The 16,545-nt window shown below is 35.9% G+C and overlaps 1 protein-coding gene across 2 annotated transcripts in view; it reads right to left on the bottom strand.

Moving 5' to 3' along the window:
* srrm3 (serine/arginine repetitive matrix 3) overlaps nt 1-16,545 on the bottom strand; it is a 79,336-nt gene that overhangs the window by 10,271 nt on the left and 52,520 nt on the right. For both annotated transcript variants that reach the window (XR_014531828.1, XM_083531881.1), the window contains exons 4-10: nt 13,160-13,288; nt 9,117-9,194; nt 7,959-8,027; nt 5,015-5,050; nt 4,865-4,915; nt 4,458-4,565; nt 3,073-3,223 (exon numbers count right to left, since the gene is read on the bottom strand). Coding sequence is in view for 1 of the 2 variants with exons in the window: in XM_083531881.1 (XP_083388007.1) it covers nt 3,073-3,223; nt 4,458-4,565; nt 4,865-4,915; nt 5,015-5,050; nt 7,959-8,027; nt 9,117-9,194; nt 13,160-13,288 (622 nt within the window). In the remaining variant the exon portion in view is untranslated. The remainder of the gene's footprint in view (nt 1-3,072; nt 3,224-4,457; nt 4,566-4,864; nt 4,916-5,014; nt 5,051-7,958; nt 8,028-9,116; nt 9,195-13,159; nt 13,289-16,545) is intronic.

Genomic DNA, 16,545 nt, shown 5'->3' with positions numbered 1-16,545 from the left:
AAATACTGTGCATTGAATACGCCAGGGAAGTTGGTCAGGTAGAGCGCTTTGCAATTTCAGGCAATTTTCAGAAGATTTGAACATTTTTATTTCAAGATTTGTATTAAACATTTTAAATCTAAAAACAGTATTCGTGCATATATATATATATACACACACGACTGAATGGCTTGGGTCCCTTTCGTGAAACACCGCTTAAATATGATCCTATTTAAATCCAAGTTTTCCATTTACTCCGAGACAGACGAAGATTTAGAAAACATCAGAAAAGAAAACCCCAGTACACATCCAAAGTTACTGAAATTTAAAAATCACGTAGTGAAGCAGGACATTCAGGATTAATGATTGATAATTAATCTGTAAACCAGTACATTTTGTAGCTTGTAATATGAAACCTTTCATGAATATGGTTGTGTTGAATTTGTTGCTAATCGGGGACAATTCCAAAGTTTTCCAACCTAAAAGCCATCTACCACATCTGTACTGTACATGCCATTAACACAGACACAGTTTGACATAAAGAGTAAACATACAACAAATTTAATATTTTTTAAATGATGCTCCAAATCTGAAGTATTCACCCAGCATTTCATTTTAAACAAAGAAACATAGAAATAGGTTTGCTATATGTTTCCTTTTGGTGATTTTTTTGTTTACATTTTATATAAACGAGTTATTAATTAATAACCTAAAAAAGTAAACAGCATATCCACCATTTCATAAGAACACAAGAGTGAAAAAAGGTATAATAATATTACCAACTGGTTGTGCAGTCAGGACCTGCTTGCTGGATGGTAGCAATTGTGAAAAAAATCAGATAGTGAATATTTAGATGATTTGACAGTAATGTTCAGTAAACAGTGAACATTACAATGTTTTTACAAATGTCAACATAAAAAACATTGGTACTGTTGATAGCAAACTTTTCTCCGTGCTGACTGGTGCAGGGGTGTGTGGGGAGGGGTATCAACGTATAATAATAACTTTAAAATTATCTGTTTCCATTACTTTAAATTTTTAATATTTTTATATTTTGAGGTGCAAATATTGATTATAAAAATGCCATATTTTACCATTTTTTGTGTGAAAGTGTGCTGGCGTAATAAATACAGATAAATATGTTAATTATAGGTTAAATCGCAAGTCAAACATGCAATTTTGGTTTGTATTTCAAAAGAATGAACCTTACAATATTGTAAAATTGCCTTGATATAAAGTAAGGGTGCCTCACAAGTCCCAAACAACCTGAAAGCTTATGAGAGACTTCCAGGCAGTGTTAATATTCAAGAATCCAAACCATTGATATAAATCATTCCAGCTTCATATGTTAATTGCTTCAAACCCTGTTTTATTTTGGTGGGAAAAGTCTGCTATTTAATTAATGGGGAGTGATAACCTGTATATTAATTCAATGTTAAAGGTCCTGTGCAACTATGAATCATAATAAACCGTCCTGAACCTGTAATATTGGAATCTTGTGTTTAAAACTCACTTTTTAAATGTTTACCAACACAATTCAACATTGTTCTATCATAAATGAGTTCATAGTAAACAGATTTTCTGTTCTTTTTCTCAGGTAATGAGGTAAGGTTAATGAGACATGTATTACAGATGTAGCAGATAGTTAAGGTTGAAAAAAAACAAAAACAATTGAACAATTACACCCATTTAACCAATCGCCTGGACACCAGATGTTGCGATGTACAGACAGTTGGTTAAAAGTTAATAAAAAGATAGAGCAAATCATCACAGGCTTGTGGCACTTCCCTTTTATAGAAACACATCATTTTTCACCTACAGAAACAGTTTAACAGTGGTGATGCTGCCACCCAGAAGGTAACATGCAGGTCAGAGTGATAGTCCACAAAGAAGCAAGTCAAAGAAGCTTGTATACTTGAAACCCCAGCTGTCAGGTTTGTGATCAGTCTGGAGGAAGAGGGGGGGTCTTACTGTGATACTCAGAACATGAGCGTTCAAACTGTGTTGACAAAAAGAAACTAATACACGTACCCTGTTAACCTACTTGGTCCCGTTCCAAAGCATATGAGTGCTTTTTACACAAACAAGACAGAAAAGGTTTGGGCATTTAATTTATTTTTTTGTTTTTGTTTTTGTGGGAAAACCACCTAAAATTAAATAGAGGCAGAAATGAAAAGAGTAATGAAGCAAGCAAGTGAAAAGAGAAAGAGACAGGACATTAGATCTTCTGAAAATAAAATAAAATGCATGCAGATCTCTATGAAGAAATCTGACTAGTAAATTAGGCATCGTTAAAGACCAGGTTCACACCTGCACCTATAAGATGCTTTCGCTTGAGAGAACAATGAAAGAAAGAAAATCAAATCCTAAGATGTTAAAGCCTGAAAACATAAACCTGAAAACCTGATGTTTAGGAATTGGCCTAGATCAAGCTTAGAAAATAAATAAATCAAATATTGATTCTAGCACTGTTAAGATATGCAATTGTGTCTAAAAATGTTAATATTCTAGATTGTAAAATTCTAGATCTAAATCTCACTTAACTGGTAACTAGTTTTTTTAGTATCATTATACAACAGTGCCAGTTTAGTTCTGGACTGAATTGTATTATACCTCACAATAATCAATAATTAATTAACTATAATACTATAGAACTTATTGCTTTTAAACTGAGGAATAGTAAAATGATTGCTTAACTGTAGTGGTGAATCGATTTATATTCTTTAAAAAAAAATAAATAAATACGGGTGAAGCCAATGGTGATCGCTTTCGTCTTTGGTTTCTTTGCAGCCGAAATTATTCAAAATCTGGCTTGTTATCAGCAGAAGAATACCTTAAACATACCTAGCACAAAATCCAGCTGACAATGCAAGTAGTCACAAAATGGAGCCAAAAAGGCAAAAGTGTAAAACAATGTAATAAATAAACAACTAACAAAAAAATAATAAAAAACAACTAAGAGTGAGAACGAACAGTCAGGTCAGTTATGGGCAAAAGTGACAGACAGAGCAAGAGAAACCATTTTGGGTGAGGGAATTCGAGTGAATGGTGCAGGCGAAGGGGCACAGAGGCAAACTAGAGGAGAGTACATACATTGTTGCTTTTCTCGCCGTCTAGCTGGCTAAGTCCCGAGTGTTTGCCGTTGCGAACTCGTTCGCTGTGGTGGCCGTTCTCCAGCCCAGGAGACAGAGACGCACCGGGACTAGACCTCTTCTGTCTCTCCGTCCTGTACTTAAGGTTGGACCTGTGTAAACAGTATCAAATCCTGTCATTAACTAGATGCATTAAATAACCTAAAAATCATTAGAAAAATCTTGGTTGTGTCCTTCATAAACATTTTACCTGTGTGACTTCCTGAGGTCACAGGACCTCCATTGTATAATCAGAAGGATTATCAAATATTAATTTATAACCACTAATACCACAAAATTGTTCATTGAAAACAATATTTGATCACTATACTAATGCAATTCTTTTGACAGGATTAATTTGAAACCTACATGTGACAGTTTACACACGCAAAGCTAAAGATCTCAGTTTTTAATAAATCCAGACATTTCCAAGATTCTACATTGGTGTAATAACTTATACAGGTTTCCACCATTATTAGGAGTTAATTTCGGAGTGTGTTTGTGGCTGTACTTAATGGCCTACCTTTAAAGCCAGTGCCTTTTTTTACCCTTGATACAATGGCAAAATCCAGAAATCTCTGTCAAAGCCTAAGAAATAGACTTTTGGACCTCTAATTCATCTTTAAGAACAATATTTGAAGCTACCACAAGCATCTAAATAAGCACTTGTTTAAAATATATAAACTTACATTGTTCTAAAAGAAGGCACAAATGAATTCCTAGAGATTAACATATTTGGTCTAAATGATTCAACTGAAGCCCAAAACCACAACAAAATAAAATGGTGAATAAGTAACAAAGGCATGTAGATCCACCATTAGGAGAATGCTACCATCTTCTTGGCATGAAAGACTACAGCACGAGGAAGAAGGACAGTTGTCTGGCAGAATACTGTAAGAATATGTTTTGAAGGAGTAGATTTTTCTAGTCATATGAAATAAAATTAAAATCTATTTAGTTGTGCATCACTATCAACATCAAAATCTTTAAGGCATGGTGGCAGAAGCATCATGTTGTAAGGGTGTTTTAGAAAAAGTGACTGATGCACTACAGAATATTGATGGTTTTAAATGGGGAAAGAAGAATTGCTGGGAATACTAAATAAAGTAAAGAGAAGTGTGCTAGCTAATCTTTATTTGGATTATGATTTTACACTTATTCCAAATTCATTTAAGATTTATTAATTAATATTTATTCATAAAAAAAAAAAAAATGACCCAGACATTGTGAAGGATAAACATTTCCCTGCTCAGGACCTGTGTTGTGAAGGTGAGACTTGAAGCAGATGGACGATGTTAACAGAATTGTGTGGAGTGGTCTGAAATGTGTGTGTGCGCTTGGCATCACCTGCTGGGGGATCTGGAGATAGTGGCTATGGATGAGACAGAGGCACTGCGCGTGCTGCAGCAGCTTCCTCTGCGCTGGGGCCTCCTGCTGGTACACTCTGCTGGAGATCTGTAACACGCGCACAACACACATACAACCAAACCAAAAGTGTGCACACGCATGAGCACAAACACACATGCACACAGAGACAAATCTGCACCAAAGATTCACACAAATGTGCAAACACACACTTGCACAGCTTAATTACCAAAGCTGACCATTTCTGTAGACATGTCCTCTGTGTCTCCTTGACCAATATTTAATTTTCACATCCTTAATCATTCTATTGATTGAAATCTTTTTCAAAAACACGAAATGACCAACACATTATGCAGGGAATTTGGGGGAAAGTAGGAAAAATAACTCACTTCTTCCTTAGTTTGCTCTTGTCTTTGTGTTTGTTCTTTGGTGTGCCTGATCTGTAAACAAAGTGAAAATGACAGAAGCTTGAACATGGTGAGGGATGAGCTCAAAGACAGTAAATTTAAAGATTAAAAAAAAAGAATTTACATATCTACCTGTGTCTCCTTTTCCTTCTAGACCCAGATGTGGACCTACAAGATAAAGAGACAGAAAGACAGACAAATAAACATAAATGAGAGTTAGATATGATTTAATTTAGATTTAAAAGTACATTTGAACTGATAAGCCATTGAATTTAATATTATAATAATATTACTGATTACACTTATCTTAATGGACAGATGTTAATCATATCTGGTAGCGTTTTCGTCTGGATAATTTGTTTTTAACAATTTTATAAATACAGACACTAGTCCTGATTTTACCTAGAACCTGTATGGGGGTAAAAACTTTTGCACTCATTTAAAGTCTATGCCATTGAGTCTGTGTGTGTGTGTGTGTGTGTGTGTGTGTGTGTGTGTGTGTGTGTGTGTGTGTGTGTGTGTGAGTGTGTGTGTGTGTGTGTGTGTGTGTGTGTGTGTGAGTGTGTGTGTGTGTGTGTGTGTGTGTGTGTGTGTGTGTGTGTGTGTGTGTGTGTGTGTTTTATGAAGCTGTGAAGGCATATCCAAAGTGAAAAGCCCAAGCAGGTCACAGTCATTCTGTGCCTTTATGAGGGACAGGAAAGTGAAGGAGAAACCTAGGTAAAGCTGTCAAAGTGACACAGGGTGTGAGAAAGAATTGCTGAAATGCTCCTGCTGTGTGCTGTGCTTCTGAGAGTGAGATGAGAGAGAGAAAGAGAGAGAGAGAGAGAGAGAGAGAGAGAGAGAGAGAGAGAGAGAGAGAGAAGGCTCTTTCTTCAGCTTTTCTTATAGCAGAGAAAAATAATCTACTGTTGTATATGTAGACAAAATATAATAGTCTACAAAAAACTACTCAAAAGCACATGCTCTGTAGGAGGGATATGTTGTCTTGCTTGGTGGCCTATCTTCTACGTGATGTACCAAAAATGTACACAACATGTATACTATATGAAAAAGTTGGTGGCCACCTAAACGTAAGACCCACAGTATAGGTATTTTTTAAACATCTCATTTACAAGACTGTAGACATATTTAAGCAGGTTATTTGAACTTATGCACAAGTATAGGAATAGCATACTTCATCTACTGATTATGTCATCATCTTATTCACTTCTACAGTTCTGCCTTGGAAATCTGGTTCGCTGTGACCTGGAATCCTGGCTTTGACTGTAGGCAGTCGTGCCGTAAAAAAAAGCTTGGCATTTCACCCAGATACTGCTCCCTCTATTTTCTTCTTTCCGGGAAGCTATCTGACTCCAGGGACTCGTTCCCCCCCCTCCCCCCCCACTCCCCTCTTTTTTTCTTTCCTTACTCAATCCATAATTGATTGGGGGATTTTCAGCGAGATGAGACCATTGGGCCAGTGTAAACTCAATACGAGAGGCAGAGGCAGACTAGAAGTGGGGAGGAGTGCGACAGGGAAGAAGAGACTGCTAAAGAAAGGATGGTGACACCAAGGAGTGTAGGTAATTTGCTGAAAGGCTCGTTTTTCATTGACACTTTGAAGGTCACACGTTGTTATATTTTATGAACCAGTTTAAAGAAAGGGAGAGAGAGAGAAAGAGAGAGAGAGAGAGAGAGAGAGAGAGAGAGAGAGAGAGAGAGAGAGAGAGAGAGAGAGAGAGAGGGAGAGAGAGAGAGCGAGAGAGAGAGCACTTTATTCCTCTTCCAAAACTGATAAATAATGTTTAGGTTTAGCTTAATGAACTCTAATACAAGAAGCAAAACTTGAAGTTCATTTCAAAACCATATTTTTCAACGTCAGATAAACGGCTTAGGCCTAGCAAATATTTCCTCATCTGACAAATATGGAGCAAAATCTCCTCGTCTGACATATATGATATGATGCAGCCTTCTACTGGTCCTCTCAAGGTTTCAAGGTTTGACCTTCTGAGATTGTACCTTGTCTCTCAGCGTTAAACACTGTCAATTAACTTCTACGTTCTATAAACCTGATTCCCTGTTCTATGGGTCAGAAAGGTCATAATCATATACACTGCTGTTACTTTATAAAAAAAAATATATATCCCAGAATGCACTGTGCTATTTGGTGTGGTTTGACCAATGATAGTGTGCTCATTCTAGACGTCTACACATACTTGTTACAATTGTAAAGAGCAGATTATTCGTTTTATGAAGTCATTTAAAAATGTTACTTACCATGGTCTGGTTTTATACTCAAGAAATAAAACACAATAAAGTCATTATAAAAAAATTATTGATAGGCTGTGATGGGATATGGCCTGTTGGGAAATTTATTCACATACAGTATACCCACAGATCCCAAAGCGATTAAGCTGCAATTTTCCCAAATATATATATATATATATATATATATATATATATATATATATATATATATATATATATATATATATATATATATATATATATATTGAATTATTAAAGACTGACACTTCATCGTTTGTATTAATTTATAAGTAACTTAAAATGTTGTGAAACATATTTTTAATCCTATTACCCCTGTAAACAGATGTTCTCTTAGCAGTCTTTTTGAATGCTGCACGTTCATCACGTTACATAAAAACTGTAACTATTCCTATTTAAAAACTGCAGCTTTACCAGTGAATATCGAAAAGTGCTCATTTTCTTCCAGACTCCATCCAGAAATACTACAAAATCATTGCCTCAAAGGAAAGTGTCCCAATATTAGTGATCTTTTCGATTACTTCTTAATCATTTTCTAAAGAAAGATATATGAGAGCAAGGACATTTATATAAACCAATATAATTGTTTAGGAAATCAGAGTCAACCTGAAAACAAATCAGGATCAATATTCTTATAATGTTACAAGAGGTAGAAAAGGATTATAATTACATAAATAAACTAATAATTGGTTATATGACATTATTTATGATCTTGTGAGAGAATGTAACCTCTGTTGCTTCACACACACACACACACACACACACACACACACACACACACACACACACACACACACACACACACACACACCTGTCTCTCTTGTGCTTTTTGCCACTCTTCTTCCTTTTTCCTCGTCGTGTAGGAGAAGAGCTGTCAACACTGCAGATCAGATTAAGACAAAATAGAAAAAAAAACTTTCACAATGCATTTACATATATATATATATATATACACACATTTAAAATCTATTTTATATTGCCTGGGAATGTTGTTTGTGCACTGTGTAATCTTATAAAATGTGTTTTGAGTCTCTTCATTCTCGTTCTCTCTCTCTCTCTCTCTCTCTCTCTCTCTCTCTCTCTCTCTCTGTCTCTCGTCACTTCTACCTTTGGTGGCACTTCTGCTCGTTCTCTTACTCTTAGAGCAAAGCTTTTGATTGGCAACATACAATTCTCTCTTGTTCTCCATCACCGTCATATACTGCCGTTATTTTCTTGGTTTCCTGGTTTTCCGAGGCATACAACTCATTATTCTGTCACTTATAAGCCTTCTTCTACTACATTGTAAAACAACACTACCTTGCTAATCTCCAACACACATCTTAATCTCTTTAAATTAACAACAATGTTTAAGATGATCAAATAGTTAGTGGAGTCCAGAATTATTGGCATCCTTCATGAAAACGTATGCAAAAACATATCTCTGGATGATGTGTTTTGTCATATTTAACACATTTAACATTTATTTAACATTAACACGTTTTCTTAAGTAATGCTCCAGCACTTAACAGTTGTAAAAAAATATTGGCACCCCTACAACTAAACATATATACGCCTCATCAGTAGAGCAGCAAGCCAGATCCTGTAATGTTTAACATAGATGGAGACACTTGTTGAAGGATTTTGGACATTCCTCCAAGCACATATCTACCAGACGAGTCTTAATACTCATTAAAAAACCTAACAATTTTTTCATTAAATTCCAAAAATGTTTAGAATGCTAATACATTTGACATATGGGTATGAGGGAAAAAAATCTTTTTTTTTTTTTTTTTTACTTTTTAATAAGATTTGTTTTGTACATAAAATAAAATTAAATATAAAAAGCTTTCTTTGATGCTTAAGAGTAAATCAATCTGTACATTCAATTCCATTTATTTATTTTTTTTAATCATCTGCATTTTGTTAATACTGGAGTTCTTCAGAAAAGAAGACAAAAAAAAAGACATTCATGTAAAAAAATACTGACCGACTGTGTCTTCTGCCCTTCTTCTTCTTTCTTTTCTTAGGTAGAGGGGAAGGTGAGCTGCTGGACTTCCTCTTGTCTCTGAGTGTAAGAATAAATATAAATAATTCACATACTGCAAGAAGCCATGTCGCTGTTAAAAACCTGACATTTTGATTTAAACTGCTGGTCAATTTACTCACTTGTGAAAAATTTTTACATTTTGTGTGTGTATCAGCTGCTTGTTAAACATTCTGATTTGGCTCGAGGAGACGAGGTAATAAAAATAAAAGAAACAAATAAATGGATACATAATCACAAAGAGACCGGGACCCACACCTCCTACTTCACTATAACTTGCATTGCATTCTATTTATTTTTATAGTTTGCACATCACAGTACTGTGTAAAAGGTTTTTATAATCAGAATGCTTTCAAAAACATGAATTTTAATGGATCACATATTTTGTTTTTAACACCCTTTTTAGCCAAGCCAAAAGTTTTACATTGATGTGAAAACACTTGGCCATACTGAATACCTATATATTGATGATACTTTCTTTCGGCTTCTCCCGTTAGAGGTCGTCACAGCAGACCATCCGCATGTTTGATTTGGCACACGTTTTTACGCTGGATGCCCTTCCCCATTTATCCAGGCTTGGGACCGGCACTAAGGCTTGTGCAACCTTAATGGCTGGGATTGGTTCCCTGACCGGGGATCGAACCTGGGCCACACCGGTGAGAGCGCCGCGTCCTAACCACTAGACCACCAGGGAACCTACCTATGTACTTATGATATTTTAGGTTATATGTACAGACATTTCTAAAAACCTGTTTTCACTTTGTCATTATTGGGTACTGGGTGTATGTTAATGACCTTCACTGTTCTATGTTTATGTACGATTACTTTTGCTCCAGCCTTTCAGGTTTTGCTCTCAAGTTTGCCTCGTTTAACATTTTCATCCTTTTTTTTAAACTTTGCCTTTACCTGACATTGTTCTGCTTTGTCTCATACCTTTTTTGCTAATAAGGCACAGTGTTTATACAAACCTGCAGTTGTCTCTGCTAGTGTTGTCAAAGCCAAACAATTTGCAGATTCGAAATCTGCATAAACACAGCTGGATGAAATTCGCACTTCTGAGGAAGCAAACACTTGAGGTGGCTAAATAAGACTGTGATTTTGTGCATCTGTGAACATGCTTCATTTTTAAAAGCGGTTCTTGAGGCTTGAGCACAAGAGCACTAGGCCTTTACATTTTTGTGATTTTAATTACATTATAAATCTGTTCCTATTCAGAGAATTGCTGTATTAAACAATAGAGTACATGGCATAGGTTCCACAATACTGATTTAATACATATTTATTGTGTTATCATGTAGTTTACAGCAGTATTAAAATATATTCTAATTACACCTCTCTCTATCACATTGTTTTTTTGTGTTTAATTTAGAGTGACCCCAATTAGCTGGGAAACCTAGCAAAATATTTCAGTGGATCAAACTTGGTTCCCAGAAATACAAACACAGTTTATTTGAATACCTAAGATCAAGTTATGTTGCAAAATATAAATCCAAATATAGCACAGTATAGTGTGGTGTATATACTATACCACACTATATTCTACTTAACCTATACAACATTATACTATACTATACAATACTAAATAATATGAAAGCTTACTGACTAACACCCTAACATACCTTGCTACACTACACTATGCTACGCTATGCTACGTTATACCGGGGGCGGTTGCTCAGTGGTTAAGGTGCTGGGTTACTGATTGGAAGGTTGGGGGTTTAAGCCCCGGTATCGCCAAGCTGCCACTCTTGGGCCCTTGAGCAAGGCCCTTAACCCTTTGTGCTTCAGGGGTGGTGTATCATCTCTGACCCCAGCTTGCTTGAAAAACGAATTTCGCTGTAATGTATATGTGACAAATAAACACTGTTTTACTACAATATCCTACTTTAATGTATCATAGTATATAATGTGTGTGTGTGTATATATATAATTTATTTTCTCTTTTCCACTCTTGGACCCTTGAGCAAGGCCCTTAAACCTCTGTGCTCTGGGGGCGGTGTATAATGGGTGACCCTGCACTCTGACCCCAAGGTTCCTAACATCACTAGGATATGCAGAGAAATAATTTCACTGTGCTAAAAGAAACAAGTAAATAGCACCTTCATAATATACTACACTACTACATATTTACTTTACCATATTATACTATACTATGGAAAATAAAGTGTAGTCTAAATGTAGTGTTTAAATCTCTCTATATTTTACTTTCAGATGGTATTTTTTAAGATTTTTTAACAAGAAATATGCATACTTAACATACAAGATTTTTTCCTTTTTGTAGAAAATAACAATTATTCTTTTGGAGTGGCAGCAGCAATATTTTGCTTTTTGCAAACCACATGGTCTGTGTGAGCTATAATTAGCAGCAGCTCAATATTTTGAATGTATCTTTCCTTTGAAATGTAGGAAATATATCATTTTGTTTTGGAGCTCAGTAGTTTAGGTTGGCTTGAAACCAAACAGTTCTATTCACTAAGACAATCATGAACTGCAATGTCCCCGAGAGCAGTCCTGTGTATTGCAGATACATTCTCTGCAATACACCTCTGTTAACTTGTTTGCCATGAAAAATATTGGTAAAAAATAAAAATCTCTCCTTTTACTATGTCCAAACATGTACGACTAGGTTACAATTTGTTAGTGTGGTTTTTGAGATGTGTTGGGAATTTAGCTTGCACCTCTGCCCTCAGGCTTCAGCACGCTGTTCACTTGCACAACTTGTTTTTTTTTTGTTGTTGTTTGTTTTGTCCTGTGGGAATCACACCCAATGTGAAGCTTTATTGCAAGCTAAAATCTTCACCTTATGTGTACTGTATATTCTTTACCTTTATATATCCTTTTAATCCAAATGGTGTATTCATATTTGATCATATTATTATTATTTTATTATTATTATATACTATATTACACTATACAGTATACAGTAAACACTAGGGATGTGCATCTCAATAACTGAAGGTCGAGTCACATTTCAAAGCATAGCCAATAATATGATAGATTAAAGATGTACACGAAGCAGCTACCAATGCGATGCAATATGATTCGCCCCTTTTACAATACAGTATGATCCGGTTTTCGATTTGATTGAATACAATGCGATTCAATGCAATACAATGCATAGAAAAATAGAAAAAATATCATAAAAATAAATATAGAAAAATATGAGGTTATGTATTCAGAAGTTAGCCTTAAAAAGTAAAAAAAGCAAAAAAAAAAAGTAAAAAGATTAAATAAAACCAGACATTATTTTTCTAATTTGTCTCCAGGAAGATACAGCTCTACCTCTGCCATGTCAATCTTTTTTTTTTATGTGACTCCCAGGATACGCCTCGGTCTGCAAAGTGATTATTGACGTAGCAGCAGTGGTGCTGAGAGAACACGCTTGAGAAACAGTTTAGCAAGGAGAAATCAATCGACATATAAATTACTGGTCACATATTATTGGTCACTTTCTAAATACTAAAAGTATATCGCATCTATAAATAATTATATATAAATAAATTGTTTTTTACTGATGCAAATACATTAAAATACGATGAATCATGGTACAAATGCCAACTTGTACTGTATGCATCACGTTGTTAACTTTTATGCTGATGCACTGATGTGGAACTGTGAATCTTACCATCCCTATTATACACTATACTGTATGCGTATACACTATAACTATGGAAAGCCTTGCACTGCTTTTTCTATAACCTTTTTCAACATACTTTTTCAATGCAGCAAAGTATAAAATCCCTTTTGGCAATTTACTATTATTTCTGTAGTTCTCGTTCAGGTTTTTGTTATGCAAATGTAATATTTTCATGAGCATAGAGGAGAATCGCTTTCCTGCATATCGTCTTGATAAATACAGGAGTACTGCGATGAATGTCTCCCTGGTTCTCACTCAGTAGGAAGTTCTCTTTCTCTCTCAATCTCTCTTTTTCTTTCTCTCTGAGATATAAGGAATAAGTTCTATTCTCCCAGTGTTTATTTCATGTTACCTATATTCATTGTGGGTGACAGAATCCCGATCGTAGTAGTCTCCATGCCAGTCGTATTCATCCTCATAGCCATCAGCAAACCCACTTGCCTCTGCATCCGCTTCAGCAACATGCGGTAAAACTGTCACCCTGGGAATTGACAGATTAGATATTAAAGGTCATCTGCATAAATATTTCAGCCCAATTTTTCTAATGAGTTGTTTTTGCATAATAACCCCATTATTATTTAAAAATTGCAGCTATATTAGACGGTTACATGAAAACCAAACAAATCAGCTGCTCTTTATACTGATATGTGTTTTAGCTGCACTGATCATGTCAGTGTTTCAGTGGCAGGAATAATAACAGCAAGTGTTCACTCTTCCTTCACGCATTATGTGGATGCATTTTGAACTAATCAGAAATAACAGTGCTTTTACATATAAAACTGAGCGAGGAATTCAATCATAGCATTGATTAAGATTTCAAATCAGATCATTAGCTATATTTATTGATGTCCACTCTCTGTGATTATACTCTGCAAACATGTCTGGCTTTGCCTCATTTGTTATCTGTGATTGTTGTTTGTCCTTCCTTATAATCTTTATAATCGTCAGTTTTGTATTTCACAAATGTTTGGTTTTATCTTGTATGACAAGTGAGATAGCAATGGTTATCAAATTGCATCTAACACACACACACACACACACACTTGGGATTTGTGCATAAACAGGATTAGAGACAACTCTACCATCTGCATACACATTCTGCGCGTGTGTGTGCGCGTGTGTGTGTGTTCTGTCAGGATACATTAAGCAATTTGCATGTTAACATTGCACTTTGCCTCACTTGCTCTCCAGCATCTATTCCCTCGGACATACTGGAGGCAATTTGCAGTGTTAGTATTGCAATTACACCCTTGCTAGTCTTCATAGAGTAACTGCTACAAGAGTGATTTCTTTTGATTTTTAAATCGGCAATGCTGCACAGATGCACAAGGACTTCATTTGAGGCTATAATTCTTTAAGAGGCGTAACCTTTTTTGTCTTCTACCTCTTTTCTTTGCTTCCATTCCAATTCATTAGGATTTGGCTTAAAAAAAGGTTCTTAATATCCCAAACGCTTCCTAACAGCATACTTTATACTATTAAATGTAATGTAATTTGATATTTAAAGCTGAATAACCAGTGTCAAACTGTATACCTGAATAATCATATTATAGTATTAGAGTCATATTATAGTATTAGTATAAACTGGTATGCAGGTTTTGAATGCTACCTGTATTTGTGCTTCTTTTGCAATGACCTTTGCCTCTCTAAAAAAAAAAAAAAAAAAAAAACATATATCCTCTGGTTATGTGGCAAAATCTATCCAGTCACATCAAAGCATTTTTATAACTGGTCACCCCCTGGCTGAATGACTTCATATTCATTTTTCTTTTCATATTGAAAAGTAGTGCCCAGAGCATTCAAAGAAATGAATAATACGGCCATCTCAGTTAATATAAAGCGCTGCGCTTTGCTGCAACACAGAGAAATAAACTCTCTACAGTTTTCATTGGATTTCAGCATAATGCAATGTCAAAAGTGGCTTTAATACTGAGATCTTTCAACACATCTCTAATAGATCTTTCATGGGTCACTTTTCAGCCTCTTTTATATTACAGATTAGGCTTTCGTTAGCCAATGTGGATGAGACCCAACCGAATATAAGGATGTGTTTACACATTCAACACCAGAATCATTGGAGAAAAAATATCAATACAATAATTTTAAACTTCATCACATAATAATAATAATATGTTTAAGGGAAGGGCAGATGACCAGGCCTACTAGGCACAAGCAAGCCCTTTATGAGCATCGATTTAAAGTAAATAATTATTTTAATAATCATTTTGCTGTAACACACAGTGAGTAGTTAGGTCTGAACTGGTTTTAAATAGAGCAATATAAACGGATAAATATACATGGATAACCATAAACCTATGCTAATTGTGTCAATGAAACAATTATATTAGCTATATTTTTAACACAGAGAGATTGACAACAAACTCCATTGATTGTATCGAGGCACAGATCTGGGGAGAGGGGTACAAAAAAAGTCTGCAGCATTGAAGGTCCCAATGAGCAAAGTGGCCTCCATCATCCATAAATTGTAAAAGGTTGGAATCACCAGGACTCTTTCTACAGCGGGCCGCCCGGCCAAACAAAGCAATCGGGGAGAAGGGCCTCGCAAAGATCTCCAGCATTTCTCTGTGGAGAGAGAGGAGACCCTTCCAAAAAGACAACTATCTCTGCAGCACTCCACCAATCAGGCCTGTAGGGTAAAGTGGCCAGACAGAAGCCACTCTTTAGTAAAATTCACATGACAAAGTTTGCCAAAAGGCACCTGAAGGGCTCTCAGACCATGAGAAACAAAGATTAAAATCTTTTGCCTGAATGCCAAGCGTCATGGCTGGAGAAAATCAGGCACCTCTCATCACTTGGCCAATACCATCCCTACAGTGAAGCATGGTGGTGGCAGCATCATGCTGTGGGGAAATTTTTCAGTGGCAGGAATTGGGAGACTAGTCAGGATCTAGGGAAAGATAAATGCAGCAATTTGAAGAGGCATCCTCGATGAAAACCTGCTCCAGAGCGCTCTGGGATGAAGGTTTATCTTCCAACAGGACAACAACCCTAAGCACACAGTCAAGAAAACACAGGGGTGGCTACGGGACAACCCTGTGAGTGTCCTTAAATAACCCAGCCAGAGCCCAGACTTGTACCCGATTGGACATCTCTGAAGAGATCTAAAAATGGCTGTGCACCGACACTCCCATCCAACCTTCTGCAATGTAGAATGGGGAGAAAATGCCCAAAAGTAGTTGTGCCAAGCTTGTTTCATCATACTAAAAATAATTGAGGCCTTAATTGGTGCCAAAGGTGCTTCAATAAAGTATTGAGCAAAGGCTGGGAATATTTATGTACAAGTGATTTTATGTACATATTTTTTTATAAAGAATGACAATAATTCGGAAGCTGACTGAAAGCAATATGGAGGCTGTGGCAAGAGATAAAGAGAGCATGGGGAAAAGAAGGAGAGGATGTGTTGGAGCGAGTGAGCGATGTGATTTTATTAAGTTGCTGTCCCACGGTCTCTTCTGTGATATATGGCTGCCGTGGTATCGGCAAGGCCACACTATGGAATTAACAGAGGGTCATTTTTCACCTACACAAAAAAGCTAAGTCAACACTCTGAGTAGCTCAGTGTCCAAAACAGCAAAATGAAGAAATAAGGAGAATTTCTAAATAGGGTTATTTGTGTGTCTGAGTGTTTAGGCCTGTATATGTCCATGTGTGCAAATGACAGAAGTAAACATTTTAATTTAATACGTTACAATAAAGAAGACTATACTGTACTTTTTA

Source organism: Silurus aristotelis (genome assembly GCF_946808225.1).
Source record: "Silurus aristotelis genome assembly, chromosome: 26".
NCBI lineage: Eukaryota > Metazoa > Chordata > Actinopteri > Siluriformes > Siluridae > Silurus > Silurus aristotelis.
Note: the sequence above shows the minus strand (reverse complement) of the source record. Positions and strands in the feature narration are given on the sequence as shown.